Source organism: Delphinus delphis, chromosome 8, assembly GCF_949987515.2.
Source record: "Delphinus delphis chromosome 8, mDelDel1.2, whole genome shotgun sequence".
Lineage (NCBI taxonomy): Eukaryota > Metazoa > Chordata > Mammalia > Artiodactyla > Delphinidae > Delphinus > Delphinus delphis.
This window is the reverse complement of record NC_082690.1, coordinates 87,636,268-87,659,603: the sequence shown is the minus strand read 5'-3', so window position 1 is coordinate 87,659,603 and position 23,336 is coordinate 87,636,268. Positions and strand designations below refer to the sequence as shown.

Below are 23,336 nucleotides of genomic sequence, written 5' to 3'. Positions count from 1 at the left end.
TGTATAAACATATCCAAGATCAAGTGAGGTCCTAACAAATATCCTTTAGCTTATGATGCATCGTAGGAAAATCCTGAGGTTTCCACGGGTTGCTCTCATGGGGACTACTCAATTCTTTCAGCTCTGGCAAGTTTCCCATCAGAAGCACTATATGCATTCATAAAGGTTCCCAAAGCACTTTACCTGTATTATCACCATGCACAGAAGCCACTCAGTGTAATCTGTACACATTCTCTTGCTCTTCACTGTCTATAAGCATGTGGGTGTGGCAGAAAGAGGAAATACAGTTGTCTCCTTCAGGATAGCTGTTGTCCCAGAAACCAGAGAAACTCAGTAAAAAAAGCTTTCTGTTATCTTTAATAATTAATTGGTTCATCTTTACTAAAGGAAAACTACTTTCATATAAGTGGTTTTGAGGGAGGGAGGTCTTTCTACTTTGAGCTAAGAAAATCGACAAAAGTTACCCCAATGTGTTCTTATCAATAAAATGGGAAATAAAAGCTAATTTACAAGGTTACTGCAACGATCACAAGTGTGTCAGAGGAGAGGGACAATAACAAGTTAGTGCTTAATGGGGGCAGTTTCAGTTTGGGATGATGGAAAGAGTTCTGGAGATGGATGGTGGTGATGCTGCACAACAATGTGAATGTGCTTAAGGCTGCTGAGCTGCACAATTAAAAGTGGTTCAAATGGGAAATTTCATTATGTATATTTTACCACAAATTTTTTAAAAGGTATGTAAGGCTCCTAGCACAGTGCCCGGCTCTTATTAGGTGCTCAAGAAATGCTAGTCTTATTCCCCTTATAAAATTTTTTAATTAAAAAAAAGACAGTATAAAAAGCCAAATAAAATCACGCTCCTTTCCCTATTTAATTGTGAAAGGCTTTGACTCTCAGGCAAAGCCAGCTGGCACCAGTACCGGGTAGTGCCACAGCAAACGTCTGAGTAGGAGAAGGGAGGCTACATTAGTCATAATCCCTCTGGCACGTTCAGTGCCCAGTCCACCCACAACCCTGGTATGGCGTCTCCCAGAATATCAATCCTACAGCCCCCAACATCTTGCGAAGAAAGCTGGGAAGCTTAAACCATTTCCCAGACCAGACTCCAGCTCATGAGGGCAAAAGTATTCACAGTGGCAGCTGGCTCCCGTTAAGTGGGGGAGTGACAAGACGCTAGTACTGAACACCAACTGGATAGGCCTGAGCTTGTTCCAGTCCCCAGCATTAAGCTGATGGTATCTCTGATGCCTTTGGTTGGATTTAATGGACACAGAGGCCAGTAGTCTCGAAGGCCCGGTAAAAGAAGATTAAAAATGCACTTGGCTGCAGTTCAGAGAAAACAATGAACGATTATGTGTTGTAAATCATAAAATAGAGAAAGGGAAAAATAGATGACTTATCTTCAGGCATGTTAGAACATGGCTTTTGATGGGTAGGCTTAATTAGATCTTGATGCAATGTTCAGATAGATCATCATTAACATCCCTCGAATTTAGCTCAAGGAGAATGAAATACTTGGGGTACCAATATCCAATTAATTCCAAAACAATACTTACTTTAGGGTCTGAGCTCTTGAACTTTAACCTTTCCACCAACTCTATCATAGCCGCCTTCAGTCCGCCTGAATCTTTGCTCTAGAAGAAAGAAAAGTCAGGGGTCATCAGACAGCATTTTGTTGCTCTCTCGAACACAAACAGCATTTCATGGGACAATGAAACGGAAGGCAATTTCTTCTTATCACCCGAGAGGACTAAACGACTAAGAAAAGATGTGTTGCCCCTCTTCCTCTTCTCTATGGACAAAGAGGGTCAGGACATAAATTGCCCAGTGACCTGAGAGAACAATTGGAACGAAAATTAAATGCAATTTGTACAGGCTGACTCACTGCTTCATCTCAGGGCTCAACTGCACCAGTATTCACAGAGGGCTGAGGCTTTGCAAAAGAGATTTCTATCTGGGATGTCTATTTTATGACCAAGTGATTTTTATTTTAAACTTCTACATCACAAATACAGAAGTATGCAATATTAAATATTCTCACAAAAATAAAAACAAAGAAAATTCCCCAAGATTTAACCCTAATTGGAAATGGTATTTCAGTGTATTCAGTTGAATACAGGTTTTTGAGTCAGAAATATAAGGTTTCAAATTTGGGGTCGGCATTAACGAGTTGACTAACCTCAGGCAAATACTGACTTTCTTGAAAACTTCTCCCTCTTCGATAAAATGGGGATTATAAAAAGGGTTATTTTGAAGCTTAATTGAAATGCTGTTTGTAAAGGCGTTAGCACACTACGTGGCACACAGTAAGTGCTCAATAAATGTCACCTATTATATTGTTGTTATTACTGCATTATAATGATTTAGACTAGCAAAATCCAACAGAAATATAATGTAAGCCACAAATGCAAGCCACATATATAATTTTAAGTGTTTGAGTAGTCACAAAAATAAAAGGAAATTAATTTGAATACATTTTACTTAACTCAGTATATCCAAAATATTATCATTGCAACATGTAATTTCAACATGAGGTATTTTATACATTTTTTTCATACTAGGTCTTTGAAATCTAGTGTGTATTTCACACTTACAGCCCAATTCAATTTGGACTTACCACATTTCAAGTGCACCAAAGCCATCTATGGCTAGTGACTACTGTACCGGTCAGCACAGATTTAAAGCACAGACTAAAGCCACACTGCCTGGATTCAAGTCCCAAATCTACCACTAGATCTGTGTGACCTCAGGCAAGTCACTTAGCCTCTCAGCGCCTCAATTTCCTTATAGTATGAAGCTAATAATAGTACCCATTTCATAGGGTTGTAGAAAGACAACATGAGCTCATATACATCAAGGTACTTGGAACAGGGCCTGGCACATGCTAAAGACAATAGATGTACGAGACATATTTATTATTACTGTCTGTCTCCCTCACAATATTTTAAATTCCTTAAAGGTAAGAACTACACTTTTTACCTCTATCTGTGTTCAGCATCAAGAAGGTGTTCAAAAAAGTCTGCTGAATAAACAAATGAATATGCAATCTTAAGATATGAATGCCCTTATAATAATACATGTGTGTAGCACAATGTAAAGTCACATGAATTAGTTTATTTTCTTATCTCAACTCCTTAGGGATAGGATAGGATAATCACTCTCATTTTACCAGTGTTGGAAAGGAGGCATGAGTAAGTAAAATGACTTGTCATTTTTATGGGTATGGGACAATAAATAAGTACAATATAAACAAGTACTACAAATGTCTGTTCTTCAAAATTGGCCTCAGAATCAGTGATAGTTTCCAAATTTGGGGGGAAAATTCCAATTCCTCCAAAACAGGACCTACTTAGTAAGACTCCATCATATAGATTAAAACAGACTAAAGCCTAAATCCTTTTTTCCCCTCTAACCTCCTTTCTCTCCCAAGTCTACACAGTAAAAGTCTGATGTAACCTAAGACCGATATCTGCTTTAGATGTGCTCTCCAAACACAGCTTAGCTGACATTCCCATCCTAACTGTGGTTCTAAATTTTAATAATTTGTATTTTTAGTTTTACTTTTAAAATGATGACAACTTTCCAAATTTCTTCACCAATCTAAATCTTTCATCTCTGGTCTCACAGCAGACAGGTGGGAAAAGGAATCTGGAGGTCACACACCAGGGGAGTGCATGAGACCCAAAGTACCTAAAAAAGGGTTAAATTGCCAGACACAATCCTGCTTTTATGAGATGATCAGACAATAAAGACTGTCTGGTGATATCATTCCTCTAACCTGCTTCTCATTGGCTGGAACAAGCAGGTCACTTGTCCCTGGAAAACTCTTTTCCCCCACATCCCAGCTGCCAGCACCCATTTTAAGCTCTTCAGCAAGAGCCTTTGATATATTATGACTTTCCCCCTGGCTCTAGAGAACAGAAAGGAATGCACCAAACTGTGTCTTAAAACATTCAGAAGAGAAACAGGACGACGAAGGAATCCCTAAGAAGCAGACAGCCTGTTTGCAGGCAGATGTGCCTTGTGTGGAGAGATAAGGGAACCCTTAGCCTTCTTTCATAAAAACAGTGTGTCAGCAGAATCCTTCCTCCTTTTTACAAAGCATCCGCAGCACTGCCTACCCAGGGGAGTGACAGAGGAGAGGCACAGAGACTCTTCCTTCAGGAAATTCACCCATACTACCTCCCCACCCTTCTCTCTTTGAGAATATTCTCAGAGATAATTGGGGTCTGTATTGAGCCAGCCTCTAAACGGGTGGTGAAAAAACCTTCCCCAATAGCTTTTTTAACCCCTCCCCCACCAAATAAGCAGTTGGTCAGAAGGGAGAGGGTCCTCTGGGCAGACCCTCCTCTGACAGCGGCAGAGCTGGGTAAGAGTACAAATGGACAACCCTGGCCCCAAAGCCACTTCCTTTCTTTTCACACACCCCAGTCCCTTCCTGCACCTCAAGGAGCATTGTACACAGATGTTCAAGCGAATACATCCAAGCTCTGGGCACATCTCTCTCAAACAGTCGCCTTGGCCACACCTGGGTCCTACAAACGCGCATATCAGGGGCGGGGTCTAATGGTTTGGTCCACCTTTGGGAGGATGGGCTCAGAAAGAGCCTCTGCAGGCCCTGGACGCAGGGTCAGGACATTTCATCAGGTAATTCTTGGGTCCTGGATACTTGGAGAGCGGTCTAGAAGGGGGCAGGCATGGCCAAAGGAAAGACCCTCAAAAGCATAGGGCAGGGGCACAGAGCTGTCTAGGTCTAAGGTGGTATTTGAGTATGAGTGGCCCCAAACCATCGGGTAGTATCATGTTTTAGTTAATTATTTGTTTGCAGAGGGCAGTCATCAGTCAAAAGGTAACTGGAATAGACAATACTTTCAGAGTTCCCTACTGTGGTAGAATGGAGGAGCTGCCTCTGAAACCTGTGTTCTAATTGAGAAGTTAGACGAATTCTAACCTTGTAGACATTTGGTTCCATAAATGGCCAGATTATGCTATGTCAGTCCCTGGGGGAAGCACTGTGAGTGAAGAAGTGAGATTCGCCTGATACCGCTCTTCCTCACCTCCATTCCACACAATGCATTCCAAGAACACAGGAGCTCAATGTGAGCCTATCTTGTTTATGTACCTCTTTCCTCCCCCAAGAAGAGTGTAGATTAAAACAAGACAAGCGCTATGTTGTGTAACACCCCTCAAAGTTTGATCCATCTATGGAGATGGGGGATGCTTCATAAAAGCCAACTCCTAGGGATGAATCATAATAAAGCCAAAGAAAGGACAAAATGCCTACATTTGAAGGTATTCTTTATTCTCCAAGGCACTTTCATATGCTCTTTCATTGGCATTTCACAATAAACCAAAAATTCTCACTTTACAGCTGGGAAAAATGGCTGGTGAAAATCAAATGAGAAACCCCCAAATCACAGAGCCCATACACTGTTTAACTAGCATTACACAGTAACACAATAACTAAAAGGTAGTGTATTCACAGTGTACAATAGAGAGAAATGGTTCTGTGGAAGTCAAATGATGTCCACCAAATCACAGAGCTAGTCAGTAGCAAAACCAGGATCAAAAAGATCTAAATGAAAAAGATTTATAACATATACAAGAGAAGAGGTTGGTATCAAGAATAATGCGAAAATACATAAGGGATTCCTGTAAATAAGAAAAAGCCAAATAAGCATAAAAAAAATCCCAACAAAGGATATGAACATAACAGAAATGTGAAACGGCTAACACACATATGAAAAGATGTAAAAGATGCTCTAACTTACTTGTAATTATCGTATCATTTCTTATCCATCACATTGAAAAAAAAAGTTTTGATTTGATAATACCGAGTGATGAGAGACTTTGGGCAGGCTGGGGATTTTCATATGTTGCTGATATAATATAATAAAGCTACTTTGAAATCACATGCCTAGCAAGTCCATTTTTCACTTTCTCCCCTTGAGAAGCACTAACATGGGCCAGGGAGGTATGAAAAACAATATTTATGGCAGCACTGCTTGTAATACTGAAAAACGGGCAACATCCTAAACATCCATCAATAGTGGGTGGCCAAATAAACTATGGAATTAACAAATGGGATCTGATATAGCAAATAAAAAGAATGAGACACAACGCTGAATTTTTTAAAAGTTGCAAAACAATGCATACTATATCATTTATTTAAAAAGCATAAAACTATTCATTTTTATGGGTGATACATATGTATGTAAAAGACCAGAAAGCAATGACTGGAAGGACTAGTAGTGGGAATAGTAGTAGGAAGAGTCTTCGACTTACATAAATTTATTCCTATTATCTAATTAAGATTTAATATACAAAAAGGAAGGGAGGGAGGAAGAGAGGACAGATCTAGGGCTTCTGCTTCGAGTGTCTCTCTCCATGAGTTTGCCTAAGTATAAATACTGGGGCACTGTTCCTTTTGCATGCAAACATGAACCAAAGGTATAAGAAAGGGTTCTCTACCTAGTATTCATGTATCTATTTCCGGGAGTTTGAAATCCCCAAAGCTGTACACAAAATTTGCAATGTACATGCACTTTTCTATGAAAAGGGACTTGAGCGCTCCCCAAAGTCCCCCAAAAGTTTAACTTTCCTAGTGTAAAGGGCATTGCATAAAGAGAAAGGAGACTCAGGCTCCATTCCTACTAATTGCTATATGAGCTTGGAAAAGTCATTTTACATCTCTGAGTTTCTGTTTCTCAACCTGTAAATGAGGAAAATGGGCCAAATCAGAACCTACAGATTTGCAGGCTGCAGCCTACACAACTTTGGTTTTGTTGTGTTTTTAGAGTGTTGTCCCACACAGCATACTAGAAATTTTAAATTCATTGTCAACATTTAAAAACCAGGAGATACGACATAATAAAGATTTCCAGCTTCTTCTAAAAATCTGAAAGGTATGACTGTACTGGGCTCCCTCTCCCACATAGCAGCAACCGGCTGAAGCTGAGTAGCAACTACCCGCTTTAGGCAAGGCAAGCTCCCTCCAGTTTGCCATAGTTACCCTGGCTGGCTTCTCTCATTTACATTACCTTTCTGGTCCCTGTAGACATTTGAAGTTGCTACCCCTGCAAGAACTCCCTCTGAAAGTTTTCTGTCTCTAAGGGTCCTTGTGTTTGAACACCAAGGAAGTTGGCATGTTTTTCTTCAAAGGGGTTCAGAATACCTCATAAACACATGTCCATCCATTCACTCCAAAACACAGAAATAATACAGCTCATTCTAATGCAAACATTCTTTGAAAATGGGCAAGAGGCAGAAACAAAAGTGGAATATGGTAGGTAAAAGGGACATCAGAATAAGATCTTGACAACCAGTCTCTGTACTTTCATGGGAGTCAGTCTAGTCTAATGCCAATAACCAGCTGGGCACCAAAAGAAAAGTCATGTGTCAGTAGAAATGTAAGTGTAAATCACTTAATATCCTAAACTGGTTCCTAAATATTGAATTCTGTATTATAAAGAATCAGAAGATGCTGAGTTCAGAAAGAATACTGGCTGCGTATTTTGGTTTTTTCCTATCCCACTAGCCTTGTGTTGCTACCATGCTTAAAAAAAAAAAAATCAATCCAACTTTCTATCATTTTCACAAAAAGGTTTTTTTGGGAGAAACGGTGGAAAAGGACTGGGAGATAGAATATGTAAGAAGTCCTCCTAAGGAATCCAATCAGAAAGCAAAGCCCTGACAAAAGGAAATGAAACTGAATTTTAGTACGCCATAAAATTTTAGTTTCACCACGCCATGTCCAAAAATTCTTTTCCATCTTCTTCACATGACTTGATTTTCCAACTCCAAATCCACTCCTATGTTAGGCAACCACCTTTATATAGTTGCTTAGATCCAAAATATTTTGGGGGCCTGAGCAAACCTACCCCCAAGTCTTTTCAGACCTAACTCTAAAACACAGGCCAAGTCCAACTACTCTTCACCATCTCCACTATTCCCTGTTTGGTCCTAATCCAAGGAGCAACACCACTCCCACTCGCCTACCCTACACTCCATTCCCCACACAGGCACCAGAGGGAAATTTTAAGAACGTGAATCAGATCACTCATTCTCCTGCTTAAACAGTCTATGGCTACTCAGAAGGAAATCCAGTATCTTTACCATGGCCTACTTGACAGTCTGACCTCATCTACTACCCGCTACCTGGAACCCTGACTCATTATCCTCCAGCCATCTTTTTTATCCTCAGTAAGCTTGTTCCATCTCAGTGCTTCTACACTTGCTTACTTCCTCCATTCAGATCACTATGCCACCAGATCTTCCCACCACTGGCTCTAACTATACCCAGTCCTTGTCAGATCCTTAAACAGCCTCTCTCTCATTCCCCATTCCAGCCACTCTCTTTCTCCTTCCCCTAGTTTGTTATTCATGGCATTTATCATTATTTAAAATGTTATTTACTGTTTAACTTGCTTGTGTCTGTTTTGCTCTGACAACAAAAGCTCCATGAGACCAGTACTTAGAATTGTTCACTGTTAAATTCCCTACAGCCCCAAATACTCCACCTGACTGAGTGAATAGATCAAAGGAAAAAAACACCACGCCACTAATTTCAAACAACATAGAAAAATATCTTAATGAAACTGTACCTCAAAAAATTGTGGTAAAAATTAAATGACATAATATGTAGGAAGTTTATAGCACAGAACCTGGTACCTACTAAGTTCTCAATAAATTTTAGTTATCATTGTTGTTATTGTTATTATTAAGTGATTAAGTCTATTGAGTGACTGACTGCTAAGTATCAAGTACTGAGCTAGAGAAGTGCTGAATGGAAAAAAATGAACAAAACAATCTGATACAATCAAAATACTCTGTAAAATATCTAGGAAGAAAAATCCAGATGGAAGGGAAAGAATAGTTTTTTTGTTTGTTTTTGTTTTGTTTGTTTGTTTGTTTTTTGTGGTACGCGGGCCTCTCACTGTTGTGGCCTCTCCCGCTGCGGAGCAACAGGCTCCGGACACGCAGGCTCAGCGGCCATGGCTCACAGGCGCAGGCGCTCCGCGGCACAAGGGATCCTCCCGGACCAGGGCACGAACCCGTGTCCCCTGCATCGGCAGGCGGACTCTCAACCACTGCGCCACCAGGGAAGCCTGGGAAAGAATAGTTTTAATAGTCTGATTAGAATATTCATAAAGTATCTACTAAATACCTTCACAGAGATAATAAACATCAGGAGATTGCGTCAGTACAACTTAGAAAGGTTAAATGTAAGTGAGAATAATTAAGAGTAGAGGCTAAATGGGATGGGTGAATGAAAATGTCCTTTGGGGTTAGACCTGGATTCAAATCCTAATCCTTCCACTTACAAACTAGGTGAACTTCCACAAAGCTCAACCTCTTTGAGTATCAGTTTTCTCATCTGTAAAATGAGAATCAGAATAATACAGGTTATTGTGGGAGTTATATTGAGATCAACTGAAATAATGAGGTGAAAAGCACCTGACCTAAAGCCACTTAATAATTATTATTATTATTCTAATCTCGGGAAAGAGCCTCAAAATTCAACAGCAGATAAGAGTTTCTAGACTCTCTTAGTTTTATAACCTCAGCTAAAGGCTAGCATTTCCATTCTTCACACACATGAAGTCAGAGTCTTTCACTCAACACAGATTACCCTGCCAGGGTTCACAGAGACCCAAAGAACAGAGTGGAGAACAGTAGGGGTGCCTCTAACCTCTTTCCCCCAAGACTGCCTACTGGAAAGAAAACAGAGGCTATTTTCTAACTAGAAAATAAAGGGTGTACTGCCCCTGCCTCCTCTCCACTTCTATAAAAATTTCCTACAGTTCAGAATGTAAAACAGAATTTAAAGAGGACAACCAGCAAGACTTGTGAACCTAAAATTAGACACACCAGCTGTGTTTTGGTTAGCTAGTGCACATGGCACCAGCAGGACACTGAAATATACAGGAGCCTCTTCTCTGAAGACAAGTTTTTCACCAGCCTATCTACCCACCAGCATAGAGCAGTCAGAAGGAACAGAAGGAGAGGGGGCTGAACAGCGTTCACCAAAAGAAACTTGGTGTCCGAACTTCTGCTTCTGCCAGACTACCTGGTCTGGAATTGAACGCAGAATAGAACCTTAGTTGACTCTGTAAGGATAATAAGAGTCACTAATTGCTGAGGGATTATTATATTCCAGGCACTGTGCTAAGCTCTTTACATGTATCATCTTGTTTGTTCTTCACTACAACCCAAAAAGGAGAAATAATTATTATGCCCATGTTACAGATGAGGAAACCAAGATTCAGAGAGACTGAGTGAATTCTCCAACATGACACAGGTAATAAGTAGCAGAGCCAGGATTCAAACCCATAGACTGCAAAGCCAATTAAGGCAAGACTGCTTGGTCTTTCATATTCATTCTCCCATTCTTCCTTAGTAAGAGACTCCAGTTTTAGCTGGACACACCATGGCCTGAAGAAAAGACTGTTTCCCATCCTCCCTTGCAACTAGATAAGGCCATGGGACTGAACTCCAGCCAATGAAACATAAGCAGCAATGCACGCAACTTCTGGAGGGTTCTCTTAAAATAAAGTGGTGTTCCCATCTTCACTTTCCCGTGCCTGCTCTCCTGGAACTCAGATGTACTGGCTGGACCTCCAGGAGTCATCTTGGTCCATGACAAGAACCATACCCTAAGGATAGCAGAGCAGAGGTAGAAAGAGCCTAGATTCCTAATAACTGCATGGTTCCTCTATACCAGCTTTGGACTGCCTACATCCTTCTATACAAGAGAAAATAAAACATCCACCTTGTTTGAGCTGCTGTTATTTTGGATTTTTCCAAATTATTTCATTATCTCAGATGCAGTTAAACTTAATGTAAACACTGATATAGTAAATCACTATGCAACACTCTTTCAGTTCTTCATTGATGCCCTGTGACTATGTGAGATTATTATACTTCATATCATACATTTACCAAATATTTCATGTATATCTACTCTCCAACAGGCACTGTGCTAGGTGCTGGGAACACAAAGATGTGTAACATACAGTCCTAACCCTAGAAGAAGAGTTTATGACCCACGCAAGACAGAGACATGGTGGGAAGAAATAATATTGATGTAGTATACTGTATTTAATGCTACAATAGTACAGGCTGTTGCTATGGGAACACAGAGGACAGCTGCCTAACACTCTAGTCATATCTACCTAGTAAAATCCTATCCATCTTTGAAGGTCCACCTCAAATACCACTTCCTCTAAGAAATCTTTCCTGATTCCACGTCTCCAGCTGAAAATAACTTCTCTTTTCTCTGAGTCCCCACGACATACTATTTGTACCTCTCTTCTAGTATTCATACGCAAATAAGCATGTGAAAAGACTATAAGCTTCCTGATGTCAGGCATCTTTCTTTATCAATATCCGTCATGTAGCACACCTTAAGTGCTCAAAAATTATTCACATAAATAAAATTAACTTAAAAACACCAGTTTTTGACAAAAAAGCTAACTATATGCTACAGTTTGGATGTAGTATAATGCTTTCTCTAATATCCTGTTGAAGTTAAAAGCAGATTGCTCTGCTACCCGATCAGAAACTAGCTAAATACATTTGAAGTGAGCTTAATTTATAATTAAATGTTCGACAAGAATAATTTAGCACACCACAATATACATCAGTCATTGCCTATATGGTTACTTGCCATAAATTATAGACTGAGCACTTAGAGTATCTGGAAGATTTTGCTTGGTTGGTTTCATTTTTTTTCATTCTTGACTCTTTTTTTTTTTTTTTTTGCGATACGCGGGCTTCTCACTGTTGTGGCCTCTCCCGTTGCAGAGCACAGGCTCCGGACGCGCAGGCTCAGCGGCCATGGCTCACGTGCCCAGCTGCTCTGCGGCATGTGGGATCTTCCCGGACCGGGGCACGAACCCGTGTCCCCTGCATCGGCAGGCAGACTCCCAACCACTGCACCAACAGGGAAGCCCCTTGATTCATTTTTGACATCGGAAAAGGGCATCAATATTGATTTTTTTATCCCCCAATGTCATGTTGGCTTGATCCCTATCATAGTCACACACACACCCACAAACAAGATTCTCATCTCTGCCCCACATATCCGCACTGAAGTTTTTGTTTCACCCCTTCTTGGTCTGTACTCTTGTCTTCTCTTCTGAGAGGTCCATTAGTCTCTGTGCTCCTTCCTGCTGCACAACAGATTTACTCCCTGGCTCTGGATATTAAACCCACAACAGGAACAGGAGCGTGAAACTGAGCTAGTTATCCCAGATTGAACTGTAACTTCAAGCAGAAGACACACGGAGCACTGACACTGACAGATCTCTGGCTTCTCAGTTTGGGTCTGATGCAAGGGAAGAGAAAAGGTGGGTGTTATCAGTGGACAGCAGGGCAACCTCCATGTTGTGGGCTGTGGTCAAGAAAAGGTGGTGCCACAGGCACATAGTCCTTTATCCCCAGAGGGGCTTAAGAATAATACACCTACTGCATCAGCAACCTTACCCTGAAAAGCAGTCATCTAATAGTACAATATGCCTATTAACCTATTAATCTATTCTGATTGAAAGGTCGGGGAAGAGAAAAAAGAGGGCACTGGATTCTTGGGAGAGAGCAGGGAAAGTATGGACCTTTTCCCTCAACAATCCTCTTGACAGTGTGTACCATTAATTCTGTGGTCTTCCTCCTAAAAACAGTAACTCCAGTCTAACCACAACATGAAAAGAAGACAAATCCCAATAGAAAGACATTCTATAAAATATGTCTTTTTTATAGAATGATCATCCCCAAAGATTTTGATTTAAGGCTGGGCTGAGGCCAATCACAGGTATTTTCTAAAGAATCTCCCTCCACAGGTGATTCCAAAATGTGGCAACAAGGTGAGAAACACACTGTTTAACCTACTGTTTAACCTACCTGCCACTCCTCTTTCATTCCAATATACTCCAGAGTGACCTTTCTGCTGTCCCTCCAACACCCCAAGTTCACCTCTACCTTAAAGCCTTTGCATTCACCATTCTTTCCGCCTTAACCACTCTTCTCCCAGACTTTTTCTTAATTCTTAGATTATAAACTGTAATTTTAATAACAAAGATTGTGGGAAGAGTGCACGTCCCTAACTGAACATAATTAGATGACTCTTCCCCTCCACTTAACCCTGCAGAAGCCCTCTAGGCTCTCTTTAATGAAGTTCCATCACCATGAATGTTGAATCCCCTGAAAAACTGAGCTATTGTCAAAGAGATCCCCATAAGCTCACATTCCCTCCACAGTATTTTCACCTGTGTTAACAGCACATTACAATTGCCAGAACTACACTACTCCTCTCACTTCAAGAGCCATCTAATTCCTTTTTGAAGAGTCCTATGAACCAAACCGATCATCTCTGCTATGAATCACTGGACTTCGTGCAAAAGGCACTGAGTGGTAACACAATAGGAGGTTTTCTCTAGATCTCTGCAAGATCTCATAATTCAGGTCTCTGCCTTAATGTCACATGCTCAGAGACACCTTCCATGACTACTTGGTCAAAAAGTAACTCCCTCCTGCCCTCCTGCCACATCACTCACTCTTTCGTTGCTATGACTTATTGTTTTCATAGTACACACTACCATCCAAAATTACCCTACCTTATCTCTCTCCCCAGCTAAAGGGTAAACTCCATAAAAGCTAGGGCCCTGTCTGTCTTCTTCGCTGCATACGTCCCAGACTTATTACAGGTAAATAAAGTACATTTTGAAGAGTAGACTGAGATGGAGAATCCCAGAACGGGAGGCCTCACTTTAACTTTCCATCAACCATTTGTGGCAGCTTCAATCATTCCCTTTACCTTAGCCTTAGCTTTTGTCTTATTCTATACAAATAAATAAGACACAGACTGAACCACTGTGTAGACAGCACTTAATGGTTTTATTAGAAGATACTCCAAATCCTTTTAGTCAAGAATAAAAACATAAATAGGGAAATTACAGCAGACATTCAACCTTCTGCCTCCCTGCCAGAGCTGCTTATGAGCTGAGCACAGAGCCAGAGCCGCCGGCCATTACAAGACACAGCAGCGGCATACCCCCATCTCCAGCCCCTCCAGAGTCACAGCTGTCCGGAGAATATGCCTGTACCCTCCCGACCGCCCTGCCACTAGAGCCCCCTCGTTGGGGCGCCCCTGCAGTTGTTCTGTCACTTAACCAAACATTCTTCTTTCCAAATACCCATCTTAAAGACACACTCAAGGGCAAAGGGAGTGATTTCAAAACTTTTGGATCTGTCCATAACAAAGCCATGTTAAGAACTCCATAGATGCTTATAAGTACTTGCAGAACTCTGCCAATCATTTCTCCCTTTGCCATTTTATAAGACTCCACCTTTTCTTCAGGTGATCTTAGAGTGAACGAGACAAGTGTTTTTCAAACTACAGGACATGACCCATTAGGGTACAATGAAATCTATTTATTGGGAGAATCCAGAAATTTTTTTGAACAGAATAGAATACAAACAGAACACATCATATGCAATAACGTTAACAGTGCTCCGTTTGAGTTAAAGTATGTGTGTGTGCGTGTGTGTATGTAAACTAGACCACAATGTAAACTATATTTACATATAGTGGTTATCTGAACATAACCCCTACTGTAGGTTATGTTCAAAATAATTTTTTAAATTGCTGGTCTAGAGTTCTGAATACATGTAATTGCACTTATACTGTTGAACAAAATGATTCATTAAATATAGCTATGAATGCAAATTCCCTTGACAACTTAAGAATTTTCATATGAAAATATCCATGAACCAGATCAAGCTCCTTTGTCAGACCCAATGACCCATTTTCAGAACCACAAATTACGGTCACAATAAGAGAAACCTGCATATCTGAGAGTTTATGAACCAGATGTGAGGTCATAATATGGGCTGTGTAACTATATTCCTACGATAAAACTGGAGCACAGGCTCAATTCAAATCTGGACCCACAGGATCCTTTGGAGACCAAATGCTCTGGAGCCACACTGGAAATACAGCACAAGAGGAAAGGTAGGACTTTAAAAGTCACTTCAGTGATTAGGGTTCAACTTATCCCTTCAAGGTGTTCACCTTAGTCCTTGAGGCATTAGCCTCCACGTTGCCTCTGCTCGGATCCCTTCTGGCTGTACAGTCACCCTGGTTTTCTGTCCATTCTGGCCCGCTCTGCAGTTTGCTTTACTCTAGCCCTCGCCAACAATTTGGCCTTCTACCACCAATATTAGCCACTCACAGCCCGGTTTGGCACTGAGATATCAAAACATATATTGTTCAAATCCCTCTCAACTCTGAACTTGTGCATTTAACTAGACTCCTCCTATTAATAATAATAAAAACAACAGCTAACATTTAAAGAGCACTTACAGTGTGTTAAGCATTGTTAAAGTGTTATCACAAACTAAGTTATTGTATTCTCACAAAAACACTACTTGATTTCTTAACTTTATACCCATTTTAGAGATACAGAAACAAGGCCAAACTGTTAAATAACTTGTCCAAGGTCAAAAAGCAAGCCGCAGAGCTAGGATACTTCCTGTTCCTCTCTAATCCCACACTGTGTTTTATTTTTTCTTTATTAACAGTTATTACATGTTTATTTGAGCATTTGTTGCTCTCTATTTCCTTCCAACACAATGTATACTCCAGTAGAAGCAGGGACTTCTTCCATTTTGCTATATTCTCAATGCTTAGAAAGCACCTGCCCTTGGCCAATGCTCAATAAATACTTGGTGAATGAATGAATGAATGCAGTATAACAAAGATCCTCCTCTCTCACCATCATCATGCCAAGCCACTTTTAATATTCCAAGAGACCTACTTTCTTGTCAATAAGTAAATGTACACTGCCCTCAAAATATATGAAACCAGAGGTGAAATGAAACTAATTAAAGCTACAAACAAGCTCTAAACAAGTTCAAATTTTTATTGAATAAAAACGATCAGCCCTTCATCCTAGCTGCCTAACAGAGCAAATGGTATGCCCTTTCTGAGGGGGGAAAATATGACTCTAGTGTCTACAGTTCTTTTAAACACAATGTCTGGTATTGAATGAAAAATTATGAGATGAGAATAATCATGAAAATGTGGCATATAACCAAGAATCAGATCCCAAAAGATAAAGAGAAATGGATCTTTAAAAAAAACAACCAAACAGGCATTCTAGAGTTGAAAAACACAATATCATAAATTAAGAATTTAATGACTGACACTCACTAGAGTATTTGCAGCTAAAATGAATAAATAAATAGGCACCTCTATGGAGTGATTTCTAAGACATACTGATAAGTGAAAAAAGCAAAACATAAAAGAGAATTTATATTGCCCCCAAACCCACAATTCCAGTTTCACCATGAGAAAAACATCAGACTAATCCAAACGGAGAGACAGTCTACCAAATACCTGACTGGCACTCCTCAAAACTATCATGATCATCGAAAACAAGAAAATGTAATATGGCCAGAGGACCCTGGTACAGAATCATTAGAGGAAAAACTGGTGAACGTCTAATAAGGTCTATAGTTAAGTAATACTGTTCCAGTGTTAACATAAGCAGAGTACAGGAAACAGCTCTACTGATCTGAGTACATTTACCGATCACAAGAAACTGGGATGTGCATTTGATTATAGGCAGAAAGTGAGGTGGGCAGGGGGAAAGAAGATAAAAGAAAGCAAAGCCTACAACATGCTCAGAGTGGCACATTTAAAGGAGACCCTTTCCATACAGACTTTTGGCCCTCCTACCCCTGCCAAAGAGTAAAATTCTAGAGTAAAGACAAACTAAAGTTGCCGCTATCTCACCCTCCAAAGAGGAGTGTGGGGAGCCATGCCTTGGAGCCGAACAAAACGGGGCGGTGGGGGGATGGGGTGCAGGACAGGATGAAAGAAATTCTTTAAGAGGCTGTAAATTTGGACAGGCACCTCCTGAAAATCTGTTCCAAGAAATCTCTCATGCAATTAATTTAGTTTAAGGGAGTCCTAAACAAGCTGTACACTTAGGCCTTATCAGAAGCAAACTCAAATGCTCTTTCGAAGACTACAGCTTCAGGCCAAGGCTTGGGAAATCCCCACAAATAATTTTTCAAGGCAATGAAAAGCTACTCGAACATAACAAGCACAAAAGGAAAGAAGGAAACCTAAAAAACACCACAAAAACAATAGCTAGCAGAGAAAGGTCTATAAAGTCCTCAAATACTGGAATTATCAGTGACAGATTATAAATCAACATGCTTACTGTTCTTAAAGGAATAAAGAGGATAGCTACACCATGAAAAAAGATAATAAGAGGATATGATTCACAAATCTATACTAGTACATTTGAAAATTTAGACAAAATGGACAAACTTCTAGGAAAATGTAACTTATCAAAATTGACTTAAAGAAAAATACATAACCTGGACAGACCTATAACCACCAAATAAATTGAATCCACAGTCAATGGACTGGATACAAAACAAATGTATCCAATGTTGGATACAAAACAACAAAATTAATTCTTTCTCTCTCTTTTCAGATCCAGATGGCTTCCATGGTCAGTTCTACCAATCATTCTAGGAAGAAATATTCCAATCTTATATAATACACTTCCAGAACATTAAAAGAGAGAGAAAATACATGAGAAGCAACACTTCCTGACTCATACTATGAAGCCAACATAACCTTGATAGCAAAATCTCATGAGGACGCTACAAGAAAGGAAATTTACAAGTTAACTTCTCCCATAAATATGAATGAAAAAATCCTACATAAATTATTAATAAACTAAATTCAAAAACATAAGGATACTTCATCACAACCAAGTTGAGTTTCTCCCAGAAATGCCAGGTTGTTTTAACTGTAAAATATACTAATGAAGGGATGGAAATAAGACCATATATATGTACACACCTGTATCTGAAAAAACAAACACTTGAACGATAAGCAAAAAACTAATAAAAGTGGTTACCAAAGGTGAAAAAGAGGCTTTTGAAACATGTGAACATAATACTGATTTTTAAATTTAATTTAATAAGTATATCAGTTAATGTAATTCATCACATCAATAAAAGAGTAAAATCACACGAACATGCAACAGATGCAGAAAAAGCATTTGATAAAATTCAATATCCATTCAATATTAAGAAAAACTCTTAAACTGGGACTAGAAGGGAACTTTCTTAATCTAATTAAATATATCTGTGGGGAAAAAACCCACTAGCACACTTGTGAAATGTTATGAATTATCCCTCAATTAAGAACAAGGCACAAATATTCACTATCCCTTCTATTCAACATTATACTGGAGGTCCTATCCAAAGCATTAAGGCAAGGGGAAAAAAAAAAAAAAAGAACAGGCATCAGGACTGAAAAGATACAAAAGCTTTCCCTCTTGCAAATAATATGATCATGTGTGTAGAATAAATTTACAGATTATTAGAATATGTAAGACAGTTTAATACGAAAATCAATATATGAAAGTTTATCATATTCCTATATACAATTAGAAAACAAAAATTAAAAACATTTTTTACAATACTATAAAACTGTAAGTATCCAGGAATAAATTTCAGAATGATGTCCAAGATCTTTCAGAAAAAAAAATTACAAAACTTTATTGTGAGGCAATAAAAAGACCTAAATAAATGGATCAGAAGACTTCATTTTGTAATGGTATTAATTCTCCATATATTGGTTTATAATTACAATACAATACAATACAAAAAAAAAAAAAAAAGTCCTGCAGGTTTGTTTTTTTTCTTAATACAGAACTTCATGGTATGATTCTAGGAAATGTAAAAGGCCAAGGCTGGCTGAGACACTCTTCTAGAAGAACAGAGTGGACAGACTTGCTCTACCAGATATTAAGACATGTTACAAACCTATGGTAACTGAGAAAACATGTAGCTCATACAGGAATATACTAACAGACCAATGGTATAAAATACAAGAGCCAAGAAACACATCATACACATATGGGCACTTGATATATGACTGGTGACACAGCAGATCAGTACAGAAAGGATAGGCTTTTCAATAAATGCTGCTAGAGCAACTGGCTATCTGTACAGGGTAAAAAATGAAACTAAGCCCCTACCTCCACTACCCAAAAATCAATACTAAGTGGAACGAGACACAAAAAGCACTAATAATAAAGAAAGTTGTTGATAAATTCTACTACATTAAAATGAAGAACTTCTCTGTTCAAGGTACAATTTTTTAAAAAAGAAAAAGGAAAAACAGAGTAGAAGATATTTGTAACCCATATCAACCACAGTCAAAAATATAAATATAAAAACTCCTGTAAATTAGTGAGAAAAAGACAACCCAAATGAAACGAACAAAAGACCTGAATGAGTACTTCACAAAAGAAGAAATACAAAAGATACTCAAAGTCATCAGTGACCAGAGGAATGCAAATTTAAACCACAAGAAGATACCACTACATATCCATATGACTGACAAAAACTAAAAATTCTGTAATAACAAGTGTTGGTGAAAATACTGAGCAAAAGGAACTCTCTTACACTTTTCATGGCAATGCAAATTGGCGCAACCACTTTGGAAAATAGCTGACAACATCTAATATTATTGAAGATATGCACAGTGTGTTACCCAACAATCACACTCCTAGGTTTATATTCCATTTAAATGTATGTAGATGTGCAGCAGGAGACATGAACAAGAATGTTTATAGCAACACTGTTTATAATAACTAGAAGTTCCAGAATCTGGAAATCAAATGTTCACCCTTGACAGAATAGGTAACTTGCGGCATATTTATAAAATGGAATTCTATACAACAATGAATATGGACAAACCACAGCCACTCACTGGAAGAATCTCACAAACACAATGTTGAAAAAATAAAGCAAAACCCAAAAGAATGCATGATAACAATACAATATCAATAGTGTCAAGTTCAAATAAGTTTAGAAATACATAAATGTGTGGTAAAAGTATAAAGATAAGCAAGGATATTATCACCACAAAAGTCAGGATAATGGTGACCCATGGAGAAGGGAGATGGTTATAACTAGAAAATTATAAAAAGGGCATGGGGCTTCAATATTGCTCCTAATATTCTATTTCTTAATCGGGGTGGAGGTTACATTAGTATTTGCTTTATAGTTATTTGTTAGACTGTGCGTATGTTTTTATACACTTTGAGTGTGTATTTTACAATAAAAAAGGGAAAATCTTAATATAGGGGATTTTCATTATCAAAATATTTGTTATCCCAGTGCCAGCAACTGCAAGGTTGCTTCAGGAAACAAAAGATGTCATGATGACAACAATAACTAATGAACTGATCACTCAAACTTTCCTGCCTGGTTAACTCCAGCTGTCTCTCTCACTGATTGTAAATATCCACAATATAAATAAAAAGCAAATCATCTGCAAATTCATTCATTCAATAAATATTTATTAATATTTGTAAGATTTCCATACACAGTTCTAGGGGACCAGCAAGGTCCAAGATAAAGGCCCTGCCCTCCTGCAAAAGATAGAGGACAAGGGAACACCCACTCCCATCCCAATTTTGCCTCCACCTTCTCACCCTCCTTTCCAAACAACTACCAAACATGAAGAACCTAAAAGGAACTCAGAGGCACACATGAAATTATCATCAAAACCACAACCTTAGGGAGTCTTTTCACTATAGAGGAACCAACTGCTTGGATCCATCTGGTGAAACCATGGTTTACCAATTCCTTGTCAAGAGCCTTAACCAGTCTCAACAATGAAGATGTTGTGGGAATAGGCTTAAGTGGAGTCAAAATCCCAAGGAATGCTTTACCTGGGATACGGAGACGAGAAGCTTATAATTTTCCAGAAATTGTAAACTAGATTTTGTACATTTATTTTTCTAGGGTCAGAGTCCAGAACTTTCATCTTACTCTCAAAGGACGTCAATCAAAGAGAGTCAATAATCACTGCTCCCAACAAGATGAACAGACCAGCTTTTTAGGGACATGGTGAAAGTTAATGTGGCCACAGGGAGGCCCCCTGGGTTGAAACCCAGGTGTCCTGACCTCCTGGCCTATGCTCTGAATGACCAATACTTACTCTTAGTTCTTCGAAGGCTTCGTCTAGGGTGGAGAGCTGGTGGCCCTGATGTGCCCCAATGACTGGGCACAGGACACAGATGAGCTGCTTATCTTCCTGGCAATAGGTACTCAAATCGAGCCCATGGTCCGGACACTTCCTCTTGGCCACTCTCTCCGCTTCCATTTCTATTTCTGGGTCAAATTCGCTTTCTGCCTCAGTTTCTCCCTCCGCTTCCGATTCTCCTTCCTCCTGGTTGTCTTCCTCTGCTTCACTCTCTTGCTCATCCTCCATTTCTTCCTCACTGTCTTCCTCACTGTCTTCCTCACTCTCGTCTTCGCTCTCCTCCTCCGTCTGACTCTCTTCTTCGGACTCACAGTCTTCCTCGGACTCGCTCTCTTCCCCCGCCTCGCTTTCTAGGGCCTTCTCGTTCTCTACCTGGGCCTCGACTTCTTCCTCTCCCGCCCCATCCCCCCGGGCTCCCGGGGTCCAGGCCTGGGCGGCTCCGTGGACGTACTCGGCCAGGTGGTGCCTGGGGAACTTCTGCCCGTGCGCCTCCGCGTGGCGGCGGCAGTAGCAGAAGCCGCATTCCTGGCACACTTCCTCGGCTCCCGGAGCCTCGTCTGGCTCGCACTCATCACACGTGCCGTCGGGCGGCAGCTCCTCGAAGGCCGCGCCCCCTCCGGAGGCCATGTGGGAGCTGTGCCGCGGCCCGGGTCTCCGGGCTTCAGAGCTCGCTGCCTGGCCTCGGCGCGGCCTCCTCGCGTCCTCCTCTCCACCTGGGGCCCGTCCCGCAGACTGGCCGCGCCGTGTCCCGCAGCCTCGGCGCCGCTGCCGCCTGTTCCCAGCAGTCTGCACCCAGCCCAGGAGCACAGGGCCTCGCCGCCGGCTCGGCAGCCTGGCGGCCGCTGTGCTTCCTCCGGCGTTCTGGGCACTTCCGGCGCAGCCGCCCAGCGCCCCCGTCGGCCCCTGCGCCGCGCCGCCCGCTCGGCCCCCCGCTGCCCCGGCGAGCGCGGTGCCGCCGGCCCCCGCGCCGCCCCGGTTCCACTTTCCCTGTCCCCGTCAGGCGGCCCGTTTTCACTTCCTGAGTCATTTAAAGTGGCAATGGCCCTTTTCTGCGTTTCCCGCAGGGGTTCAGCATCCCCGAAGGAGGGAGAGGATGGATGAGGTCTCTGATTCACTCCAGCTCACTCTGGAGGCGGGAATTGGGCCCCTCCTCCTCCACTTCCTCCCTGAGAGGTGCCAACCTGACTTTTCAAGGCCACTAGGCAGGTGTACAGGTGCATTTCAGCCTCCCTCCTTCCAATTTGTTGCTGCCCGTCCCAGTCCCCTCTGCTGCCTGTTCTGCAAGATGCCAGGACGGAGTGTTGTTTACCAGACTGAACCTGACCCCTTGGGATTTTCAGGGGGAAGGGTTGTGTTTGCTCTCCCAGGCTCAGGGAATCAGAGTCAGGTTGAGCAAACAGACGTTTTCTATCTAAAGCGATTCTATGCTTTGCCTATTTGCAAAGTCTATTTGCATTCCTGCTCTCCTAGGGGCTCAGAACCTCCAGGATCGTAACCTCTGCGCCTTTTTTTGAGAGCTTGCCTTGGGTTTGGCTGAGATGTCAGGGGAGGTAGGTAGGGAGAGACAGTATTTGTGGAGTGAGAGTTCCAGTGTGCAGACCTTATCCTCTATGTAAGGAGGCCATCTAGATTCAGATCGGATTCCAAGAGAAAGGAAAGGGACTGTTATTTATTAACCAATACTGAAGTGCCAAGAATCCGGCTAGATCTTTTTGTGGCTCCCAAGTTTGGAAGAGCCACTGCCCAAGGACCCTCAAATCCTGGTACTACAACTTATTGGCTTTGCAACCATGAAGAAGCTAACTGATCGTTCTGTTTTCCACTTTATATATATAAAGTACATATATATGTAAAGTGGAAATAATGGTAGTACGTACCTCATGGGGCCATTTTGTGAATGAAATGTAAAGGTGCCTGCCTTGTAGATATTCACTACATTTTAACTATTATTGGCATGAATTATATTTAGTGCACATAATGACCCTTTGAAGGAGGTTTTAAACATTTTTGACACGTTTTGGCTGGCTGCTGGTGTAAGCAACTCCTCACCTCTACCCCATATATATGTCTCACCGCTCATTGAAGAGCTTTCGATTTGTACTTGGGAGAGGAAATGAACATTTTGATCTAGTCCAGAGAGAGGCGGAGATGTGGTTGAGAAGAAGGAAAGGGGATGGAATGGTGTGTTTTTCACTGAGTCCCTTAGATACTTTTGATCTAGGATTTCCAGATGATCTTCACAAAAATGCCAGGG

General features: G+C 40.8%; 1 protein-coding gene across 7 annotated transcripts in view; it reads right to left on the bottom strand.

Annotated features, from left to right (window-relative positions):
- Positions 1–21,955, bottom strand: part of TRIM44 (tripartite motif containing 44) — a 119,121-nt gene extending 97,166 nt beyond the window's left edge. For all 7 annotated transcript variants that reach the window (XR_009520403.1, XR_009520404.1, XR_009520402.1 and 4 more), the window contains exons 1-2: positions 21,038–21,955; positions 1,557–1,634 (exon numbers count right to left, since the gene is read on the bottom strand). Coding sequence is in view for 4 of the 7 variants with exons in the window: in XM_060018719.2 (XP_059874702.1) it covers positions 1,557–1,634; positions 21,038–21,709 (750 nt within the window). In the remaining 3 variants the exon portion in view is untranslated. The remainder of the gene's footprint in view (positions 1–1,556; positions 1,635–21,037) is intronic.
- Between the last annotated feature and the right edge of the window lie 1,381 nt (positions 21,956–23,336).